This window comes from Perognathus longimembris, chromosome 8, assembly GCF_023159225.1.
Source record: "Perognathus longimembris pacificus isolate PPM17 chromosome 8, ASM2315922v1, whole genome shotgun sequence".
NCBI lineage: Eukaryota > Metazoa > Chordata > Mammalia > Rodentia > Heteromyidae > Perognathus > Perognathus longimembris.
In genome coordinates, this window is record NC_063168.1 from 33,500,336 (window position 1) to 33,524,918 (window position 24,583).

The 24,583-nt window shown below is 39.9% G+C and overlaps 1 protein-coding gene across 2 annotated transcripts in view; it reads right to left on the reverse strand.

The window, feature by feature from the left end:
* Positions 1-855: 855 nt before the first annotated feature.
* The window catches only part of Commd1 (copper metabolism domain containing 1), a 118,169-nt gene continuing 94,441 nt past the window's right edge, over positions 856-24,583 (reverse strand). The window contains exons 3-4 of one of the 2 annotated variants that reach the window (XM_048352843.1): positions 5,120-5,204; positions 919-1,068 (exon numbers count right to left, since the gene is read on the reverse strand). In XM_048352843.1, the coding sequence (XP_048208800.1) occupies positions 5,124-5,204 (81 nt within the window). In that variant the 3' untranslated portion in view covers positions 919-1,068; positions 5,120-5,123. Of the gene's footprint in view, positions 1,069-5,119; positions 5,205-24,583 lie in introns of both variants that reach the window. The other variant, XM_048352842.1, reaches the window with a different exon arrangement.

Sequence of the window (24,583 nt, forward strand, 5' to 3'; positions counted from 1 at the left end):
CAAAAAGCAGAAACTGGAGGCACAGCCCAAATCGTAGAACTCTGGCCTTGAGCAAAAAAAGGCCAAATACATATGTGACTCTGAGTACTGGTACAAAAATAAAACAAAACAAAATAAAAACCCTTTCAAGGTAGACATTGTAGCACCTGCCTGTAATCCTAGCATTTGGGAGAGGAAAACTGCAATTTCTAAATAGCCTGGGCTCTCTCAAAATAATAAAATCTTTCTGATGTCTCTAGGTCCCTCTGACCTCTTCGCTGAAATTCTCACAGTAATTGTATTGTGCTCTACTCAATTTAGCACTTAATTGGCTCCTGTTTTTTTATTACTTATAAATTGCCAAGTGGTTACTGGCTTCAGCTTCCTAAGCAGACAATTCCTAACAGTAAAAATGATAATAATAGCAGCAGCAAACATTTGACTCTGCCAGATATTGTCAAGAGAAATCAGTTATTTCATTTTGGTCCCGAATATGCCTACTGAGGCTGGTGCTATTATCACCTTATTTTTCTTTTACAGGTGAAGTAAAGAAGGCACAGAGATATTAAACTGCTCAAAGTTACCCTATTAGTAAGTAAAGAACCCTGCACTTGGGGCTGGGAATATGGCCTAGTGGCAAGAGTGCTTGCCTTGTATACATGAAGCTCTGGGTTCGATTTCCCAGCCCCACATATATAGAAAATAGCCAGAAGTGGCACTGTGCTAGCCTTGAGCAAAAAGAAGCCAAGGACTCAGGCCCTGAGTTCAAGGCCCAGGACTGGCAAACAAACAAGCAAAAAAACCCATCTTTGTACTGGAACAACTCCAAGAGTGAATGAAAGGAAAATAAAAGAAATCCTAGCAAGCAAAGGCAGGCAAGATTTAAATTTAAGGATTTAATACCAACGTGGGAACAAGATTTTTAAAAGGACTCTGGAGAGGGATCATGAACAACTTTATTTCAACAATTTCAATCTTCATTTAGGCTGGCTGCATCAGTGTGCTGATACTTTCTTCTACCTCTGAGAGCTTCTTCAGGATTTGGTTGACCTTGACCTCATCAAATTCCAAACAAAGAAATTCAGATTCCTGTAAAACATAAAAGGATGCTTTAGAGGGAACCCTTAAAGGAATTAAGGCATATCATCTGCTATAACTAGACTACAGAGGCCCAGGACACCAATCCAGTAAGCCTGAATCAGGTCTTAATATCTTAAGTGTTGCTTTACTACTTAAGCAAATCTACACATTGCTCTAAATACTTTTATGATGGTGTTTATAAAATGTAACCACATGCCTTGTTTTTATCATGAGGCATACAGAAGCTTGCCCTGTCATTGCATTTGATCCTAATTGTTTTTTGTTTTGTCTTGTTTTTGGTGCTGGTCCTGCGGCTTGAACTCAGAGCCTGAGTGCTGTCCCTGAGCCTTTTTGCTCAAGGCTAGCACTCTACCACTTGAGCCACAGCTCTACTACCAGCATTTTTTTTTTTAAGCAGTAGTAGTTTGTTGGAGATAAGAGTCTCGTGAATTTTCTTGGGCTGGTTTCAAACCACAATCCTTAAATCTCAGCCTCTTAAGTAGCTAGGATTATAGGTGTGAGCCATCAGCACCGGACTCCTATTATAATTTTTAAGGCAAGTATTGTCACTTTGTAGGTGAAAACTCTGGGGCACAGAAAGGCTAAACCTGTGTCTGACAAACCAGAAAAGGTCACAGATTTAAGTTCTAGCACTGGCTGACCCCCAAGTCCCTTCTGTGTCCGTAGCACCCTGTTGTATAATAATGGGTGTGTGTGTGTGTGTGTGTGTGTGTGTGTGTGTGTGTGATTGATTCTGAGTTAGGCTCAGAAGTAGGCTAACTTGGATTTTGTGGCTACGGCAGAAATGATGACACGTTCCTTGTAAGACAATAGCCAAGCAAGCAAAAGATAATAAGATCTTCAAACAGCAACAAATACTTCTGGAGTCTTTCTACCTGCTACAAGATGTCCCTCCCAACATGGTAAATTAATCCTATGTTAGGTAAATATTAAAGATATCCTAGGTTAATCCTAAAATTAATCCTATGTTACATAGATATCAAAGAAAAGGTCTTTAAAGTATGGTAGCAGAAATTTATTTAATTGTAAAGATGATGTGCAGAGGGGTTATAGTTACATAGTTAAGGTCATGAGTACATTTCTTTTTGAAGAATGTTATCCCCTCCCTTCCCCCCCGCCCCTACCAGCGGGACTTTTATATACACTGGACAAATCCTAAGTTCAACTATCTTTGACAAGAAGGGCGAACTGTATGTATCCAAGAGTGATAATATTCAGGATCCTTAATGAAGTAATTTTAAGGAGGTATATATCTTTAGAGATCATATAATCTACCTTGTTTTCTAGACAACAGAATTAAGGACCCATGCACATCAAATGACATATCCAGTGTCCCTCCTTTGTGGTTGGGTAATTCACCAGGTTAATACTCTTCCCTACATTTTCTTCTTTAGATACTGAAGGAGTTCTGAACATGTCAACCCCAAGTGTTCCATTTGGTATTTGGGTTATTTTTTAATTTAAGGCAATTGAAAATCAACAGGAAAGAGAGGTCTTCATGGAGTTTTCTTTATCTGATTAAAGACAGAAACTTCTAGGAAATGAGGGCCACCATCAATCCCCTCAGATGGAAAAGAAGATGGAAAGTCAGCACAAGATGATTCTGCACTATCTTACTAAAATAATTCTTATTGTTATTGCCCCAATGTCTATCTTCCTACAATTTACCACTTTGAGTTACTTTATCACTTACCAGCTTCTGAAAACTGACATATGAGGTTTCAAGATTTTTTTCTGTGAAGCACTTGTGAAACATCAAAAAAATTTGTAATCTTGTTCTGTCAATCTTTCCTCAGTTCATTTCACAGATTTTATGGAAAGAACCTAGGAGAATAGGATCTTCCCAAAGATAGAGCATTTCCCTATCCTTTAAGTGTCAGGAAAAGGAAGAACAACAAGCCTTCTAAGAGGGTGAGAGTAACTGCTATTAGCTAGGACAAAATCAAGAGCTGACTTTGAAAACGCACCTTTGTTGTTGCTGAGCGCTGAACTAAGTCTATGGAGATGGCATTGAACATGCCCCAGGAGAAACAGGTGTGGAGGGAAAGAAGGAACCTTTTGGATGAAAGGCTTCCACAGGGAGGAAAGGCAGTGTTCCCTGACTACAGGAACCCTGCCTTCTAACCTGTGCTTGGATACAAAAGGAATATAGTTTCATAGTGAGCTTAGAAACACTGCCAAGGTTTCATTTAATTAAGGGGAAAAGTTTAAACAACAAATGAATAGTAATAATGAAAGTTCTTTGTATTTCAAGTCATAGAAGGAGTTACACTTTTTGGTAAGAAAGGTAAATTTATTATCAATTAGGCAGTTTGCCAAAATTAAGAGCGGGTCTCAAGTCAAGCACCAGTGGCTCATGCCGGTAATCCTAGCTATACTAGAGGCTGAGATCTGAGGATCATGGTTCACCTCTGTATCTTGGATTCATGTCACTTCATCCAACCACTGGTTGATATGGATTCTTGTGAACTTTAATGTCTGAGCCACCATAACTAGTTTGCTTTGTTTTTCCATCAAATCTTTTAGAATTATTATTATTTTATTAAGTAGTTGTACAAAGGGGTTTCAATCTACAACTTGATCAATGTCGCCCCTGCCATCATTCTCTCCCATTGCTTCGTTTTTTGTTTGTTTGTTTGTTTTTGCCAGTCCTGGGCCTTGGACTCAGGGCCTGAGCACTGTCCTAGCTTCTTTTTGCTCAAGGGTAGCACTCTGCCACTTGAGCCATAGCGCCACTTCTGGCCATTTTCTATATATGTGGTGCTGCAGAATTGAACCCAGGGCTTCATGTATGTGAGGCCACTAGGCTACTCTTGCCAGTAGGCCATATTCCCAATGGCTTTGTTTTTGACACAGGGTCTTACTATGGATCCCAGGCTAGCCTAGATCTCATGATATTCCTGCTTCTAGTCTACAGATTTATGTCACTAGTGAACTTTCTTCTTTTCAGAAAATAATGCAGCACAGGATATAGAAAAAAAAAACAACAACAACTTGTTAGCAACATTGTGCACCTTTTAGCCATGTATCAATGGCTCATGTGTATAATCCTAGATACTCAGAAGGCTGAGATCTGAGGATCAGGATTCAAAGCCATCTTGGGCAGGTAAGTCCATGACACTTGGCTTTTATAAAAAAAATTATTTTATTGTAAGTGTGATGATGTACAGAGGGGTTACCATTATATAAGTAAGGTAATGAGTAGATTTCTTTTTAAACAATGTTATTTCCTCCCTCATTCCTTCCCACCCGCATGAGACTCTTATTTCCAGCTAACCAGCAAAAGCTGAAGAGTTATAGCTCAAGCACTAGAGTGCCATCCTTGAGTGAAAAAGCTAAGGGACAGTGCTCAGGCCCTGAGTTCAAGTCTCAGCACTAGCACATAAGTGTACCTTGTGATTATGGGGGATATGGCATTAAGTTCCAGGGTATAAATAAGTATTCCAAATTAGAATAAAAAACGAAGTATCCAGTTTTTTCCCTCTAAGTACAACAGTTAAAAAGCCATAAAAAATCCCTGAGAAAAGAACAAGAGTCTGTCCTATTCCAAATCAACAACAGCAACAACAGAAAAAAAACTAAACCAACTTTAATTACATATTCCTAGGAACAACTTTTCTGAATAACTAATCTAAATTTCCTAGTAAATTTTTCTTTGTCAAACTTAAATACTAAATGCTTAGATAAAATTCATTTCCTAGCAGGATCAGAACATAACTGGTGATTATCCTAGAGAATATCAGAAGACTGCTAGTAAGTAAATGTTTACTCTCTTCATCTATACCCTAAATAGCTGTTTTAGGTGTAACTTCCATTTAAATGACTTCATATCCATATTATAAGCATACCTGAGTAAGTCTTCTACAAGATAATACTGAAGTGATAAGATGCTTAAAGTAGAAAATAAAACACACCACTTATTGAATATTTAAGTGCACCATTTACAATAAATTTTTAAATGATTCTTCCTAAGGAGCCATTTATTCAAAATGAAAATTTTATAGTTACCTAAAAACTGTGTTGGCTAATCTCCACTTACCTTATCATATCCATTCTTTATCCTCTGTCCTTATTCCATGTCTTGTATAGCTCTCTAAAGGCTTTGTCACATTCTTGTCTGGCTGCTAGTTGGGTTTCAGGCAGGAAGAGAGTATATAATATTTATTGCCCAACTTCTTCCCTTATGCCATTTCCATTCTATTCTATGTAGAGATAGTATTTCTTCATTTCCTACTTTATTTAATATTATTCACCCAAAGCATACACTTAATATTGAATCTTCTCAGACTGCCAAAGTGTATAATCACCAAATACATTTTTTTTGGCCAGTCCTGGGCCTTTGACTCAGGGCCTGAGCACTGTCCCTGGCTTCTTCCCGCTCAAGGCTAGCACTCTGCCACTTGAGCCACAGCGCCGCTTCTGGCCGTTTTCTGTATATGTGGCGCTGGGGAATCGAACCTAGGGCCTCGTGTATCCGAGGCAGGCACTCTTGCCACTAGGCTATATCCCCAGCCCCCCCAAATACATTTTTTGAAGATAAGCCTAAGTAGAATTTTCATCATGACTAAGTTGCTACCCTTGTAGTGAAAATAATAGGATTATTCAGAATCAATACACTAGTCCTTCTTATTCCTAGAGGATACATTCTAAGATTCCCAGTGGATGCCTGAAACCATGGATAGTAACAACACATATGTATGCTACCTGAAAAAAAAAAAAAACAACAACAACCTAAAACAAAAGGAGTTGGAGGCATCACACAAATTGTAGAACAGCTGTCTAGCAAGTGTGAGGCCCTGAGACCAAACCCTAGAAACACTATCCCCTGCATGTACATATACATACACAATACTGAAGGGTGAAAAATCCTACTTTCCTACTATTAAGACAGGAGTAACTCCATTTTGAAATCATAGCCATCTTGTTGTTTTGGACTGTAAAAACTAGACTTGTTGTACTGAAACTGTTGAAGCTGTAAATTCCTTAAACAAGGCTATCTTACAGTCAGCCAGGCCCCCCACTCTGTGCCTGTAACCTTGGGCCTGCACAAGCTCTGAGAAATGGCCATGCTGGCCAAAGATAAACAAGCACTGTGAGCCCACTCAGGCCACCAAATACTCCATGTAGCAGGGCAGGTTGTCGGAACCCAGACAACCAAAGGACTGTTTTGGTAACTTCTGTCCACCCTGGAATGTTTTTGCCCCCGAGCCAATCAGAATTGTGCTCAAACCCTAATCTTGCTTGAACACCTGGTTGCTGTAACTTTGTGTGGTTTTTGCCTTTATAAACCCTGTGAAATTCCAGCTTGGGGTCCTCCTCCCTATCTCCGCTGCCTCGGTGAATGGGATGAGACCCAACCTGCAGCTTGCCTGAATAAAAGCCTTGCTTTTGCATTTCGGAACGTCTGGCTCTCAGTGGTCTTCTTGGTGGGGGTCCTGCAATTTGGGCATAACAATACAATAACCTTGATTCCAAATCTACTAATCTAAAACATACAGAAAATGTTAAGTCAATTTTCCAAAATCATACTATAAATCACTAAGCAAGTTACTGGGAATGAACACTGAAACCAGATCTTTTTAAAGCTGTAAGACTGCAACTTAATGAAAGCAACTAAACTATCATTCACCCCAAACTCAAAGGAATTCATGTCATACTAAGAGCTACAGGAGACCAGGACAGCGTCTCCAAAACTAACAGAATTCAGTCTAATGAACTCACATATTAGTACAAAACCCTGGAATAGGGTTGAGTGTAGTCTAAAAGCATTTATCATCACTGGACAATTACTAATTTACTTGGAGATCTCATTCAGGCATTTTAAATGGGCTGACATCATAAATCATAAATCATATGGACAGGCATCATAAATGAGGACAACCTAATCACATGAACTAAAATGTTTTAAAATGAAAGAACTCTCTACCTGCATGTTTTTACCTTAAAAATTACACTTTACAGGAAAACACAGATTTAAAATGTATTTACTAAAAAATCCAGGAAGAAAGACAATATATATCTGAAAGTTTTTTCAGATCTACTACTGATGTCAAGTTACTGAAAAGTAAATCCAAGGACCCTAACTTCAACTTTATAAGTGAAATGTCTATGTTTAAAATAAACTAGGGAGGCTGGGAATATGGCCGAGTGGCAAGAGTGCCTGACTCGTATACATGAAGCCCTGGGTTCGATTCCCCAGCACCACATATATAGAAAATGTCCAGAAGTGGCGCTGTGGCTCAAGTGGCAGTGTGCTAGCCTTGAGCAAAGATAAGCCAGGGACAGTGCTCAGGCCCTGAGTCCAAGGCCCAGGACTGGCAAAAAATAAAATAAAATAAAATAAACTAGGATAATATTAAAAATAGTATAATTTCTTAATTGTTCAGAGAATTATCATCTGGGTCTCTGTTGCTTTCCTTCCCTCTCCTTTACTTTCCATCTTTTTCCATCTGCAAAATGGAAAAATAAAGTGAAGTTTAACCTATCACAGCAACTCTGTAAGAGGTTTTATAAAAAGAGATTACAGTTACTTAGAGAAATTTAACTGTGATTTCATAGGACTATTTCTGAATGTCAAAATTAGTTTAAGCAAGGAAGATCTTATTCCCAAACATTCGCTCAGTGACCAAGACTATTCTTCTCAGCACAGATTGTCTTTAAAACAATCTAGGAGAGGTAAAAACAAGGGGAGGAAAAGTAATACAAAAATGTAGTAACACTTATCAGGAGATATGACTAAGGGTGTATGTGGCTCAATGTAGCACAGGCTTAGCATATGTAAGCAATGGGTTCAATTCCCAGTACCAAAATAATAACAATAATAGTAATAATTAACAACAATAATAAATCAGGAGATTGATTTTCTCCCACTAAGAATAAACTCAAGTATCCTGCCCTATAGCACAGGTTTATGTATTAGAACTGGGGACAGAATACACAAAACATGAAAGAATTAGAAAAGTACCAAGGCAAGTCCTTCTACTTGCCCAATAGCCCCTATCACATGCACATACATGTACATTTGTGAAACATCCTCACTTACTCAGCCCTTTTATGTATACCCTTCGGGACTTTTAAACACCAAATCATCAGGACTGCTTGTCATCCAGGGAGATTCACAAAAGTGGAATAGGATAAACTCAGTGAAAATTGTGCTAGTCAGCTTCTGTTACTGTAAAGGACACTAGATATGATAAAAGTATAAAAGCCAAAGATTAATTTTGGCTCACAGTTTTAGAAGTTTCAGTCTATGATGGACTGGCACCTTGGTTTTGGCCTTTGATGGCATAGTACATCAAGGTAGAAAGGCCCGAGAAGAGGCTCACTCATTTCGTAGCAGGGAAGCAAAAGAGAAAAAGGAAGGGTCAGGAGAGTTAGGGTGTCACTATTCCCTCCAAAAGCACCCCTCCAGCCAGAATACGTCCCACCTGGACCCCATCTCTTAAAAGTTTCCATACCCCAATATATCAAGCTGGAGACTTCAAAATGTGAGTCTTTAGGGAACATTTAAGATCCAAACTATAACAAAAACCAAAAGTTAGATTTATATACACACCCATAACCACCTATAGCTCACCTCTTACACAAATTCTTTCCTACTACTGCACTTTCATTATCTATCCACAGGCTATGAGCGACCAAGGCAATGAAATTCCAATAATACTAGTCCAGAGTCATTTTGATTTCTAAGAAGACAGTGTGAATTTGCCAGGAACAGGCCCCTGAGATCTCTTGATTTAAGATTTCTTAGCTGGAAACAAGACAGAGACATAATTTATAAGAAAAAGGACAGGACTGTCCTGCCAATGTGTGGTGGTCAAAAGAAACATGTATTTTGGCCCAGGTAACCCTGACTTATTTCTGAAAGGAAGGAACAAGTTTTGTTCTACAAGAATAAGCAGTTCTATCATTGGCTGAGTTATGTACAACTAACCCTATTATTTTTCCCTCAGCGATTCCAAAGCAGACTGACGGACATTTTGCTCCCCATTACAAGTCAGTGGATAATGAGAGGTAGAGAGGTATGATCAATCATCACTTCACCACTAGAAAAAAAACCAAACAGGAGAAAGTCAGAAACTTGTTCCAATTTTGTCAACTCACTGACTTAACCCATCATCCAGCACACCCACATCTGACTATTGTGTGTGGTCACTTTCAAGCCTAACTAGTATACATTTAACACAGTAGAATGAGGATTCACGAGAAATACTGAATTCTGTATAGCATATATAAATATGAGGACTTAAATCTTTACAAAGAAATTCTCAAAGCATCCAACTAAAGAAAACAAAATGTAGCCAAGTTATATAAATACTAAAAGCTTAAATAAAAATGAATCACTGTTTATATTTTGGAATTTTTGTCTGACAAACTTTCAATGAAAACTAAAGTGTTGCAGGTCATTCTAGTGTGTTTCTATGTGTGTGTTCTTTGTGCCAATTCTGGGGCTTAAACTCAGGGCCTGAATGCTGTCCTTAAGCTCTTTCGTACAACGCTAGCACTCTAGCACTTGAGCCTCAGCTCTACTTCTGGCTTTTTTGGTGCCTTATTGAAGATAAAGTCTCACAGACTTTCCTGCCAGTGCTGGCTTCAAATCATGATCCTCAGATCTCAGCCTCCTGATTAGCTAGAATAATATATGTGAGCTACTGGCACATGGCCAGCTTTGTTAGTTTTTTGTTGTTGGTGATAGTGTCATGGGGCTTGAACTCTGGACCTGGGCTCTGTCCCTAAGCTCTTCAGGTCAAGGCTAGCACTCTACCACTTGAGCCACAGCTCCACTTCAGATTTTCTGGTGGTTAATTGGAGATAAGAGTCTCACAAACTTTCCTGCCTGGGCTGGCTTTGAACCTCGATCCTCAGATCTCAGCCTACTGAGTAGCTAGGCTTACAGGCATCAGCTACTGGCACCCGGCAGCTTTGTTAAATTTTTTAGACCAGGTCTTGCTAATAAGGCAGCCCATGCTGGCTTCCATCTTACAATCTGTTCACCTAGGTCTTCTCTGTGCTAGGACTGATTATAGACATGCATCATCACGCCAGGCTTGGTATTCTGTTGGATTTTCTCTGCCGGAAATTATACTAACTTTTGGTTAAGTAGAACTAGTTCCCACAAGACAATAGACATAGTACCTGAGGAATAATTGTTGAATAGCTGAAAGGTAAATCACACCAAAGGAGGAATAAATTTTAAAATCTTTAAGAAACCAAATGGTAAAAACTCTTAGCATATGAAAGAATAAATAGTGCTGATTTTGGTTTGAAATTCAAACTAGGGCTCATCATCACTTCTGATAAAGTACATTCTAGTACACACATTTATAACATAGTACATATTTGTAAACAACTTCAATAAATAAACTATAATAATATGAAAGGAATAGAGATTACTCCCTCCCGAGTAGCTTGAATATCACTAGTGAGGCAGAACACTGTGCAGTGGCACTTGCTTTCTAATGGGTTCTTAACTGTTATCTGGTATATTTGTAGCTGATATGATAGTGATACTGAAACAATGAAACTCACTACAAAAACAACCTCACATTTAAGTCTTAGTTTCCTGCTCATAATGCACAATGAAGAATATCTAGTAGTTATCCCCAAAATAAAAAGGGGTAGAAACAATTATATAGACAAAAACTACATGCTGACTGGATGGGTCTGCCAGCCCAGTCTGGCAGAAGCTGTAACTGGCTTTACCTTCGTTGAACTTCATTTTGAAATGTCATTTCCTCTGTGTATGGGTGCTGCTGAAAGGGTAGGTTAGTTAGGACCTAGACCTTTGGACAGCTTCTTGGCCCACAGAAAACAGAAAACATATGCAAAAATACCTTGTTTCAAAATATCTTCTCTGCTCTATCTTAGCTTCTTCCATAACCTTCTTTGACCCTGGGGAGAGGCCTTTTCAGAAAGGACCTGATTAGGAATTACAACCAATCAGAATTGTGGGATCTAACCAGTGAACTGTCACCTTCCAAAACATTTGGTTGTTGTAAGGACCACTAATCAGAGAACAGCCTAGGGTATACTACACAGAGCCACCTACACAGAGAACACAGACCAAAGGGACACAGACATAGGCACAGGTGCGCGCGCGCACACACACACACACACACACACACACACACACACACACACACACACACCAGTAGTCTTATTTGTGGACTTCATTAAATTCCTGAGATAAGAACCCCAGAAGGCTACTGCAGCAGTGGCCGGCACTGTCTGTGGCTGAGCTGCAACACTAAGTGGATGTTACCTGCTACAAGGGCTGCAACCCTACGGGTCTCTGCCGGCTGTAGGACCAAAAGGATTGTATGGGCTCTGCCCACCACAAACAGTAGAAGAAAACCTATGTCAATGACAGGATAGATTGTCAGGAAGAGGATTAGAAATTGGCTCTAAAGAAATCTCTCCTAGATCCTATTAAGTGTATTGCCTGTCATGTTGTATCCCAAAGTCTAGACTTGGGAGCTGGCACACTAGTGTGTGACCGGATAATGTGGGCCTAAGGGAAGGGAAGGATTTGTAGTCACAGCATGAAGTCAGACACTACAAACTTTTAGAGGTGGCATACAGGGAGGTGGGAAGAGAGGCAGTAGCATCTTTTATTAGATAAGATTGAATGCTAACATCACTTGGGTTGCTGGAATCATTGCTCATGTGATACTTATCCCTCCCATTAACAGTATGTCACAGTTCAGAAAGTCCTTTTACTCCTTTGAATAATCATTTGTCCCTTACAACAGTCTCATTAATAAGTAGCAAGAAAAAAGGCCAGAAAGTGGGGGTACTCAGAACAATCTAACCCAGAGCAGATCTTTTCAGCCAAATCTCACAGAAAGGATTTATCAGAAAATGTAATGGCTTTTATGGACTTTGATACACTTTAATCTCACTTCTGGGAAAAAATAAAGCAGGGCCTCATTTACTTAAAATTGGTGATAGTTAAGTCCTAACTGGGAAACAAATAATCTTTCTTGGTCATCATCATTCCTGTAGTATACTAGAAGCTTGGAAACAGTGGTGAGAACAGGAAAGTTTCTGTGGGTGGAATCCTGGGATTATCTCTGTGCCCTGAGGAAAATGAAACACAACAATTACCAAAAAATCATCATGAAGGTAAGAACAGAAGAGACTGTGTGGGAAAAGGCTGACAAATCTGAAGAGACTAGTAATATTAATGAGTAATGATAGTTAACAATAGTTAACAATCATTGAACACATACAAAATATCAAGCCCTGTACATATATCCTGTCAATGAGGATAATTTTATCCCATTTTATAAAGGAGGAAAGAGAATGAGTAACTTGTTCAAAGCCATATAAGCAGTAAGTGGCAGAGTTAGTTTTAAACCCAGGTCTTTCTGGCTAATGGTTAAATGCCTAAGTACTTAACCATTTCACATATTCCTGACTCAAATTCATATATAACTTTTAACACAACTATTAATAATCACTAAGTACCAATATGTGAATGTTTTTCTACTATTCAGCAGTTAATTAAAAAAAACACACAACACCTCAAAGAGAGATGTCAGGCTGGGGATATGTCCCAGTAGCAAGAGTGCTTGATTCGTACACATGAAGAAGCCCTGGGTTCAATTCCCCAGCAACACATATACAGAAAATGGCCAGAAGTGGCACTGTGGCTCAAGTGGCAGAGTGCTAGTCTTGAGCAAAAAGAAGCCAGGGACAGTGCTCAGGCCCTGAGTCCAAGCCCCAGGACTGGCAAAAAAAAAAAAAAAAAAAAAAAAAAGAATAGTACAGAGAGATGTGTCAGTATGATGTTGAGTATGTCTCTTCAGATTTGTCAGCCTTTTCCCCACACAATCTCTTCTGTTCTTACCTTCATGGTGATTTTTTTTGGTAATTGTGTTTCATTTTTCAGTACAACACGCAAAGGCAATTGACAGTGGCCAGTAAAACGACTTCACAGGTAAGTGATGAGTACATCTTGGCTCTTCAGAAAAACTTCAGATGTGAATGGAGTAGTGGGAAGGGGCAGTAGTCAAATGAATATGTGCAAGGGACTCACACCAATAAACATATTATAAAAAGACTAAGTTTTTACAAAAGCCTTTTGTTTCCTCCTACTCAGTCTCCCTGTCTCTCTGTTTCTGTTTTTCTCTGTCTCTCTGTGGGTGTAGAGGTGGGAGAGGCAGGGCGGCTACTTGGAAACATCAACAGGAGAACTAGAAACAAGGATTGCCTTTGTGGTTCTATGGACCAATGTATAAACCTTTCTGATTCCTCTTGTAGCAGGGTGCCGGTGGATCATGCCTGTAATCCTAGCAACTCAGGAGGCTGAGATCTGAGGATTGAGGTTCAGAGCCAGCCTTGGCAGAAGAGTCTGTGAGACTCTTATCTCCAATTAACCATCAGAAAACCAGAAGTGGGGGGGCTGGGGATATGGCCTAGTGGCAAGAGTGCCTGCCTCGGATACACGAGGCCCTAGGTTCGATTCCCCAGCACCACATATACAGAAAACGGCCAGAAGCGGCGCTGTGGCTCAAGTGGCAGAGTGCTAGCCTTGAGCGGGAAGAAGCCAGGGACAGTGCTCAGGCCCTGAGTCCAAGCCCCAGGACTGGCAAAAAAAAAAAAGAAAGAAAACCAGAAGTGGAGCTGTGGCTCAATGTAGTAGAACACTGCCTTGAACAAAAAAGCTCAGGGGCAGCACCCAGGTCCTGAGTTCAAGCCCCCATGACCACCATAAAAAAAAAAAAAGAAAGAAAGAAAGAAAAAAAGATTCTTCTTCCCATCACTCCAAATATAAATCAGTACAAAATACCTGCTTATGCCTGGGGTTCTTTTATTAACCAGGAATAATTCTAAATTCTGCCTTTTGTCTAATCCAAGAAAATCACATTATTACGATCAAATAAGACTATTGTCGACATACTGTGTATTGTAGACATTACATTTAAAGATCTAGGCCACGTGGCTACTGTATATGTTCTTGGTACATTGTGTATTGTATATATGTCTACCTGACCTAGGGAAGGGAAAGAAAAACACAGTGTAAGTTAGCACAAGAAATGTACATACTGCCCTACTATGTAACTGTACCCCTTTTGCACAACATCTTGTCAAAAAATTTTTAATAAATAAATAAATTTTTTTAAAAAGAAAGAAAATCACATTATTCATCTTTTAAAAATCACGCCAGCATTTACAGGTATAGAAAGAAGGTTACACTAAATTTTGATCTTAAGTTTTTAACACCCTTCATATTTGACCCACATCTATTCCCTGGCCAAGCTAAGAGTAAGTAGACCTGGATAGAAAAACCAGGAAAGAAAGCCCTTGCTAATGTCCCAAATTATTTAGTTTAGTCATATATAATCAAAGCTTGACTGACCATCGAAAACACAAAGTAAGTGCAGGGAGCACATACATTGTTATAAGTAAAAATAAATAATTACTAAAATAAAAACACTTCTTATTCTACTTTGTAGCTTATTCTTTTATTAAAAAGCACTTAGGCAGAAAAAATTAAAAAATAAAGCATTTAACATGCTACTTAAGATTATGTTAATTAAGTTAAGAGGAGAGTTTGAAACAATATAAACTTAAATTAACTCTTTTTTTTTTTTTTGGTGGTACTATGGTTTGAACTCCATGTTTTTCTTACTTGCTAGGCTGACAATCTACCATGCCTCCAATGGAGTCCTGCCTGTAGCCCTAAATTCAAATCTACATCAAGACCCTACCACTTTCTAGTTGTACCATTTTCGTTTCTTAATTTGTAAAATGTGACTTTAAAAAGATTTAAGTGGAAAACTTCTGAAAATTTCATAATACAACAATCACTAAACTCTCTGATTTTACCACAGTATCTCATACCTAGCAATAGTAAAATAATAACTGTTACCATTATTTTGTATTTTCCTAATGGAAAAATAAGTTTTTCACTCTGACATCCAGTAAGCTCTAGCAATCTAGTCTGGCTGAGTACTTAAATGCTACTTAAGTCAACAGCAGTTGGGTTTTCTGGATCCAATAATGGGTGCTTTCTAATATCCTTGCCCTGCCTGTAATAACCCAAGATGCACTAGCCAATCCATCAGTCAGTGGAAGAATACCAGAGGCGCCACAGTAGGTATGTTCTGTGCTCTGACCTCTGACTGTGACAGTGGCCAGGGCAGCCAAGTGGAAGAGTATGACAGGGCAAGATTCCTAGCTAAAGCTGCTAAGGACAGTGAACTGTTTTGGGAGCTACTAAAGTGCTCAGATTTTAAATGTCAGGGGCTAAGGTGTAAACTCTGTCCTTCCTGTCTGGCTAATACTGTAAGCCTTAGAAAGAAGAGAATACCAAAGCAAACACTTTTCTTATAATCAAATTAGAGATAATTTCAATATTCAACAATACTGAGAAATCAGGAAGTCCATGGTTTAGATTCCTTTCCTACTTCATTTCCATAATTCCACTGCATTTAGCAAGAAGGCACAGGAGCAAGTATGCAGAGCATTTCCAATCTTTTTTTGATAGGATAATCTCAATCTCCCCATCTATGAGAAAAACCACTGAAGTTATTCAATTTACGTTAAAATCTATGTCAGAAATTAGAACAAAACAAGGATTAGTCCACTGATGGCTCAGGCCTCTATCCTGATCTGAATTTGAAGCCAGCTCAGGCAGAAAAGATCATGGTATTTTAATCTCAAATTAACCACCAAAACAGGAAGTGGAGTTATTGCTCAAATTGGTAGAGTGCAAGCTTTGAGCAAAAAATCTCTGGGACAGCACCCAGATCCTGAGTTCAAGCATCAGGACCAGCACAAAACAAAAACAAGGATTACTTAGAGGAGTTGTATTAATTCTTTACTATCATTATTACTATTATTATTTTGTGTATGTAGTATGTGTATGTTTACTGAGGCCTCAACTCAGAGCACTGTACTCTCTCCTGGACTTTTTTGCACAAGGCTGTGGCACTCTGCTACTTGAACCACACCTCTACTTTATGCATGAATTCCTTAAAGCATAGAAGTACAAACCTACTTTGAAGTTTAGAATCAAATTTACTTTTTTTGTTACTAACTCAAATATTCCATCATTTTATTTGTTCCCTCTGTATCAATTAGAACTTTAGATGAAGATCAAATGTTCCTTAGGATTAAAAAAAATAAGATTAAACAAACAAATTCCTCATTTCAAGCTGTAAGGAGTGATCTTCAGCAGAGCTAGGGAGAGTTCACATCTGTAGTTTAAAAAAAGAAAACGTTCTGGGGCTGGGGATATAGCCTAGTGGCAAGAGTGCCTGCCTCGGATACACGAGGCCCTAGGTTCGATTCCCCAGCACCACATATACAGAAAACAGCCAGAAGCGGCGCTGTGGCTCAAGTGGCAGAGTGCTAGCCTTGAGCGGGAAGAAGCCAGGGACAGTGCTCAGGCCCTGAGTCCAAGGCCCAGGACTGGCCAAAAAAAAAAAAGAAAACGTTCTAATGCAACACCTTTATTTTGTCTTCATTATTGAAGAATAAAAATATTGTAACATGAATTGAAACATGAATGCTTATTAATTCTATCATTTACAGGGTCGAGGCTATAAATATTGAGAAATCTATTAAAATAAACAATAATTAGTACATGTCTAGGATAGTCATAGCAGAAGATCACAATAGCCCAATAGCTATGCTCTTATGAACACATAAGATGATGCTAAGTGAAATGAACTCCATGTTATGGAAACCAATGTTGTATCATTACTGTAATTATTTTAATGTGTCATGTGAAACTGTACTTTTTGTTGTTGTTGTTTCTCTCGTATTCCCTTCCTGTGGTTGTAGCCCTGCTATCACTGTATCTCACCTGAGTATACCCTGTATATTGTATATACATGTATTAGAACTAGGGAAGGGAAAGGAAATATCAAAATCAAGAGACAAAGGATAAAAAGACAAATGATTCCAAAAGCAAAACTTACAAAAACATTTGGTATAAACCAACTGTACAACTCATGGGGGGAAGAAGAAAAAGGGGTAGGAGAGGCAGGTAGGAGGGAGGAGGTAACAAGTTGAATAAGAAATGTACTCACTGCTTTACATATGAAACTGTAACCCCTCTGTACTTCACTTTAACAATAAAGGGAAAAAATTAAAAAGTAATAAAAAAAAATGTGACTTCTAATCCTGAAGTTAAACCTAAAGACATAAACATGAATACGATAACCCCAAAGGTATGATTCCTAATACTGTGTATTAGAAATTTCCAGAAATTCACAAACACTTTTGCAAATATTTTTAATTTGTAGAAGAGAGCCTTTCTCAGATTCTCTGCTGGTATTTTCCAGATCCCCCACTCTCCCCTCCAAATATGCATATATCCCTCCCTTCCTTGACACCTATGAGAAGGTGAAGCCCCAACCATCTATCCTTCTTTGAGTTTTCATACTTTGCATTGTTTTATAGGAACTCAGTCTGGAGAAACAGAAAAGCTGCATTTTGAGAGGTTGAATTTGGAGTGTTTATTGGAGAACTGGTAACTGCAGGTGGACTCTTGTCACAAGAACCTGCAACCCCTTGAATACACTTAACATTGTTAGAAAACTGAGCCATGAGAGCAGAAGAGCAGAAAAACACCAACAAACCAGATCAACTCCAATGGAGAGCTCATATGGGTGGGACACCATGATGATAGGAGGAGTGTCCAGGAGACATGGCATAATGGCACCTGAGTTGGTCTAGGCCTAAATAGCATCAGGGTCAGCGGGCAGGGTTACAGGAAACTTGAGGGTCAAGTGTTGGAAGCACAAGACTGACAGGTTCATTTACCTATCATCCAAGCCCTGCCTCTAGGAATTCAGGCATGCCCATCACCTGGGGGTGGAACTTCACTGCCTCTACCATGAAAACATGATGGTGCCAGTTAAACTCAATTCCCTATCATCCACCACATGGTTAAGATGGCTCCAGCTAGATCCAGTATCCTTATTTCAGTATGATTTTCATTTGCTTGTATGTTAATAAATTTGCATTTTCGCTCTCATTTGCTTGTATGTTAATAAATTTGCATTCTCTCCCCCCCCCTGCCCCCCCAGTCCTAGGGCTTGAACTCGGCCTGGGCTCTGTCCCTGAGCCTCTCTGTGCTCAAAGCTAGTGCTCTACCACTTGAGCCAAGGTGCCACTTCTGGCTTTTTCTGTTTATATGGTACTGAGAAATTAAACCCAGGACTTCATGCATGCTAGGCAAGCACTCTACCACTAAACTACATTCCCAGTCCCATCTTTTCTTTTTTTTTTTTTTTTTTTTGCCAGTCGTGGGCCTTGGACTCAGGGCCTGAGCACTGTCCCTGGCTTCTTCCCGCTCAAGGCTAGCACTCTGCCTCTTGAGCCACAGCGCCGCTTCTGGCCGTTTTCTGTATATGTGGTGCTGGGGAATCGAACCTAGGGCCTCGTGTATCCGAGGCAGGCACTCTTGCCGCTAGGCTATATCCCCAGCCCCCATCTTTTCTTTTTAATCTGTCTATTGTCCAATTGTTTCAACTAGTACATCCCATCACTTGTGAGATCTGGCATTAGATTTCAAAGTCAGTGTATTTAAAGCATTTTGAATGTTAGAATTAGAAAGGAGTCTGTACTTGTAAATTCTGCTATTTTGGATTCAGTTTCCCTCTCCCTTTATAGGAAAGTCAGGAACTGTACTCCATCATAGCAGTACTATGAGGAGAAAAACCACTGGTTTGAGAATCATGCTACTTAAGGTTTAGATTGGTCTCCAAAATTATTAGCTGTGTAAAATATAAATTCTTAAGGTTTTCAAATATTAAAAAATGGAAAAACTCATACCTATTCTCATAAGGTAAGAAAACAGAGAAGCCACATTTTGAGAGGTCAAATCTTAGAGTCTATTAAAAAGCTGGTGACTGCATGGTGAACTCCTGTCTCAAAGACCAGCAGCCAGCAAATACACTTAACACAGTTAGGAAACAGGCCAGAGAGAAAAGAAAGAACAAAAACAATGCTAACAAACCAATTCAACTCCAATGGAGAGCTGAGTGGGTGACCAGAGAATAGCCAGCAGACAGGACACAAACATGGAGACACATGGCATGGCGTCCTGGTGCCTGAGTGGGTTTGGGCCTAAATAGGGTCAGGTCAGAAGGCAAGGTCACAAGAAACTCCCAGTCCCAGACATTGGTCTGACAGGTTTAGTAACCTATCAGCCCAGTGCCTTGCACCTACCTCCAGGGATTTGGCATACCCATCAACTGGGAGGTAGAGGCTTCACCTTCCCCCACCATGAAAACAAGATGGCAGACCCTACCCTCTACCATGTGGCCAAGATGGTGCGGGCCAGACCCAATAGCCCTATTTCACTACTATGTAGGACTATTATAAAGACTAAATAATATACATATATAAGCATCCAGTATTATGCCTTTTGTGAAAGTCTCTCTACTGTTAGATATATCCAGTAACTTAGATACTTAATGAGTTCTGCTAAACATTTAACTACCAGCTCCTTTCCTTTACAACTGGTTTGGCTCTTAATTGTGGCCAACAGTCAATAGTCAGGTAGAAGACTCCTAGGGTCCAACTTTGACCAGGAAAAACAAAAAAGTTCCCATATTGGGGGAAATAGCACCAACTAGTTCAGACAAAGACAAGCCACAGGCAGTAAATCCCTCTGCTAGTTTTTATAATGTTAACATTCTGAGAGCTTCATGCACTTCCAAGAATCTTTCTCTCTGTAAGGATCATGCTATTTGTCCTCTTTCCCCTTTATAACAACAGATGTTACACGTTAGATGTTTATTATGCAAGACCACCCGTTCATTGGGTTAAAATATTAGGGATTGGAAAAGGCCAGGTTTGGCCATAAAGAAATTGGCAGTCTCAGGACTAAACTGTAAGCCTTTTAGAAGCTGAATTTTTGTGCTTTTGTAGATTTGCTGTTGTGCTGGTTCCAATCTATCTGTGTATTCCCTTCACCTATACTATCAAACCTATCAAAACATTTCTCATGGGGCTGGGGATATGGCCTAGTGGCAAGAGTGCTTGCCTTGTATACATGAGGCCCTGGGTTCAATTCCCCAGCACCACATATACAGAAAATGGCTAGAAGGGGCGCTGTGGCTCAAGTGGCAGAGTGCTAGCCTTGAGCAAAAAGAAGCCAGGGACAGTGCTCAGGCCCTGAGTCCAAGCCCCAGGACTGGCAAAAAAAAAAAAAACAACAAAAAAACCCATTTCTCATGTAGAAGACTTCTTACAGAAGTTTAGTCTTAGACTATAACTACAACTCAGAACAGCAGTTCTGGACCTTTCCCATTTTGGAGTACAAACAGATGCCTGCACAAAGCACTTTTTGGGAGGCTCTTGAACTAGAGATGCTACTGGTGGGTGGTATTAGAGGTAAAGATTCCAGATTCTTGGCATCTCCAACAAAGAACTGAATGAAGAAACACACACAAAGTAAAGTGGCAAAGCGAAGAGTTTAATACAGAGAAAGGAACAGTTAAGATAAACTGGCGCGGCTAGGATTTGGACTGTGGGAGGCTTTCATGATAGTTACAGTAAGCAGATATTAGAGACTAAGGAATCAGATGTGGTAGAGTTTTGAAAGGAATCTGCACATGTACAAGGTTGCCAGCCCCCAAGTTTTAAATATGCATGAGATGCAATGCATATACATGGGGCCTTAAGTAGGAGATTGTTTCACAAAGGTGCAGCTAAGGATATAGTTACCTCAGTTTGATTAGAATAACCAGTGTTTCTGCTCCTAGGAAGAAGTCTTAACTGCAAACTGACCATTAATTGAACCCAAGAAGGAGTGGCTATAGGAGATACTAGGGAGGAGCTGGAACTCATAGGCGCTGCTTAGGCATGATTAGGACCGGAACTAGTTTCAGCAATCTGTTCCTATGGCTAGTCTGCCTCAGGACTTGTAAGCAGTGATAGCTACTGGATAGGCTCAGAGTGTGTTAACCTAAAACTGATTATAGGAGACCAGAAGATACTATCATAAGATGTGGCTCTTTGCATAAGGCTTATTATTTTCTTTTTTCCAATCCTGGGGCTTGAACTCAGGGCCTGAGCACTGTCCAGGTTCTTTTGCTCAAGGATAGCAATCTACCACTTAAGCCACAGTGCCACTTCCAGACTTTTCTGTTTATGTGGTGCTGAAGAATCGAACTCAGGGCTTCATGCATACTAGGTAAGCATGCGAAACCACATTCCCAGTCACATAAGGCTAATTTTTAGAAACTGAAAACATGGATACAGTCCTAAAAAGTAACCCTTTTATAAGACAAATTTACTTTTTCCCTTGGTATACAAGTATGGGAGCTTGAATTTAGGGCCTGAACACTGTTCCTAGGGTTAGCACTCTACCACTTGAGTCACAAATCCACTTCCAGCTTTTTGGTGCTTAACTGGAAATGAGACTCTTGTGGACTTTACTGCCCAGGCTGGCTTAAAACCATGATCTTCAGATCTCAGACTCCTGAGTAGCTAGGATTACAGGTGTGAACCACTGTTACTCAGCCAGGTATTAAGTTTGTAAGGGCTGATGGTGTAGATGAAGAGGAGGCACGTTGAATAAGTCTTCTGATATCTACAGTGTGTTCCCACTCTTCAAGAGGATTATCATTGCCCACACCTCTCTGGAAGAGAAATACTGGGCTGGGAATATGGCCTAGTGGTAAAGTGCTTGCCTCGTATACATGAAGCCCTGGGTTTGATTCCTCAGCACTACATATATAGAAAAAAACCAGAAGTGGCACTGTGACTCAAGTGGTAGAGTGCTAGCCTTGAGCAAAAAGAAGTCAGAGACAGTGCTCAAGCCCTGAGTTCAAGCCCCAGAACTGGCAAAAACAACAACAACAACAACAAACAACCCAGAAATACTATTTTCTTCAAGGTAAACGTCAGAGCAATTTCCATCTAAAAACAAAAGAGGGGGATTATAAAGGTCAACAGGTGTCCTACCCTAGTGAATGTTTAGCAGTTAACATGTTAACTCATTTTCTCTAGAATTTAGGACTGCCAAGCAAATCAGGCCAAAAGGCCTGAGCTGGGAGGGGAAATATCCTTGCAGAAGCCCAAAGTTAAAGGAAGCAAAAATAACTCAGCTAAGAACCACCCCAAAAGGAGAAGCCAAAAATACCAGCAATACTGAGAAAAAAGATATACAAATATATATATATATACATATATATATATATATATTTCTGTTTAATAGAGAGAATTTTGCCACATTAACTAATAATAGTCTGACCTCACACAGTTCAGGGGTAATCCCCAAACTCCCTATCAGGGTTGATTACTCCAATGATACCTAAAACAAGATGGTCTCAGAAAGCCATTTAATATTTCACCTTGGGTAGCCATTTTTTCATACAAAGATCACAAAATCCTAGGAAAGTAAAAATGAGACATAAAATACTAATTGCCTAATACTTCCCAAGTATGTTACAAGTACTGGCAATTTGGCTTTTAAATACGACAGTATTGCTGTTCTCAAGAAGTTCCCATTTTAATGAAAAAAAGACAAAGCAAGACAACTTAAAAAATAATTGCAACAGGGGCTGAGGATATAGCCTAGTGGCAAGAGTGCCTGCCTCGGATACACGAGGCCCTAGGTTCGATTCCCCAGCACCACATATACAGAAAACGGCCAGAAGTGGCGCTGTGGCTCAAGTGGCAGAGTGCTAGCCTTGAGCGGGAAGAAGCCAGGGATGGTGCTCGGGCCCTGAGTCCAAAGGCCCAGGACTGGCCAAAAAAAAAATAATTGCAACAGATTGTATACCTCAGAACTTTTAATCCCCAGTCCAAATGCAGAATGATACTTTTGATATCATGAGAAAAACTACCTCCCGAGTAGTCTATTCACAGTGATAAAGAAGACTGAATGAGGGCTGGGGATATGGCCTAGTGGCAAGAGAGCTTGCCTTGTATACATGAGGCCCTGGGTTCGATTCCCCAGCACCACATATACAGAAAATGGCCAGAAGTGGCACTGTGGCTCAAGTGGCAGAGTGCTAGCCTTGAGCAAAAGGAAGCCAGGGACAGTGCTCAGGCCCTGAGTCCAAGGCCCAGAACTGGCCAAAAAAAAAAAAAAAAAAAGAAGACTGAATGAATTATACATAGAGGCTGACCCAGTTCCCAAATTCAGTCCTCACATGATTGCCAACTTACTGTGGCTGGCGTCAAAACCTCTGCCTTCAGTATCATACAAAAGCAAGATAACATCATTTAGAGGGAGACAATGAACACCCAGATGGTATAAAATTACAGAACACAAGACAAGTGTTGTGGACATTTGGAGTCAAATTGGAGGATTGGTACAAATATTTTTCAAAATTGGAGAATAGGACAAAAAAAAAAAAAGAAATACACTTTAAAAATGGGTTTTCTCTAGTAAGCATAACAGTAATTTTTATCATGGCACAAGTTTTAATGAAGAATAAGGGGCCTAAGCACTAAGTCCCTTCCCCCAAAAAGCTCAAGAGGCAGACTCACAATCCTAAGAGTAGAGGAGGTTTACTGAATTACATTTGCTCTCTAGGCTTTGGTGAGTAAATGAAGGATCTATGTTTTAGGAACTATGTGTTGACCCACTTAAGGCTGGAATGAAGACTAGCAGTAATCCTTAGGTAGGCAGAACACACACACACACACACACACACACACACACAGTGACATTCATTAAGCTGGTTGAAAGGCTTAAATATAATGTTTTCTCTGAGACTTTTTGATGCCATCCTCCATTTTAGGAATTCTTTACATTTCCCTATTTATTGCTCATGGCTAGCTGCTATCTACTGATGTAAGTTAGTATCTACTGCTGTGAGTAGTCAGGTGTTGGGTGCCAGTGGCGCATACCTATAATTCTAGCTACTCATGACGCTGAGATCTGAGGACTGAGGTTGGAAGCCAGCTGGGCAGGAAAACCCATGAGACTCTTATCTCCAATTAACCATCAAAAAGCTAGAAGTGGCCAGGAGCTGGTGGCTCACACCTATAATTCTAGCTATTCAGGAGGCTGAGATCCAAGGATTGTGGTTCGAAGCCAGCCTGGGCAGAAAAGTCCCCATAAGACTCTTATCTCCAATTTACTACTAGAAAAACTAGAAGTGGCACTGTGGCTCGAAGTGGCACTGTGGCTCAAAGTGGCAGAGCCTTGAGCAAAAAAGCTCAGAGACAGTGCACAAGCCCCAAGTTCAAGACCACAACTGACAAAAAGGAAAAAAAAAAGTTAGAAATGAAGTTGCAGCTCAAGAGGTAGCGTGCTAACCTTGAGCAAAAAAGCTCAGGGACAGTGCCCGGGCCATAATTTCAAGCCCTAGGAACCTAGGATTGGTGTGTGTGTGTGTGTGTGTGTGTGTGTGTGTGTGTGTGTGTGTGTGTGTGTAGCCTTGTGGTCTATATAGAATTTTCAGATGGCAGAATATGCTGTTAAACACACAAATCTGCCTAACAACAAAATAGGGTTACAAAAGCATGAGAAAAATAAGGACAAAACAATGAGGAAATTAAAATGTGACACTAAATAACC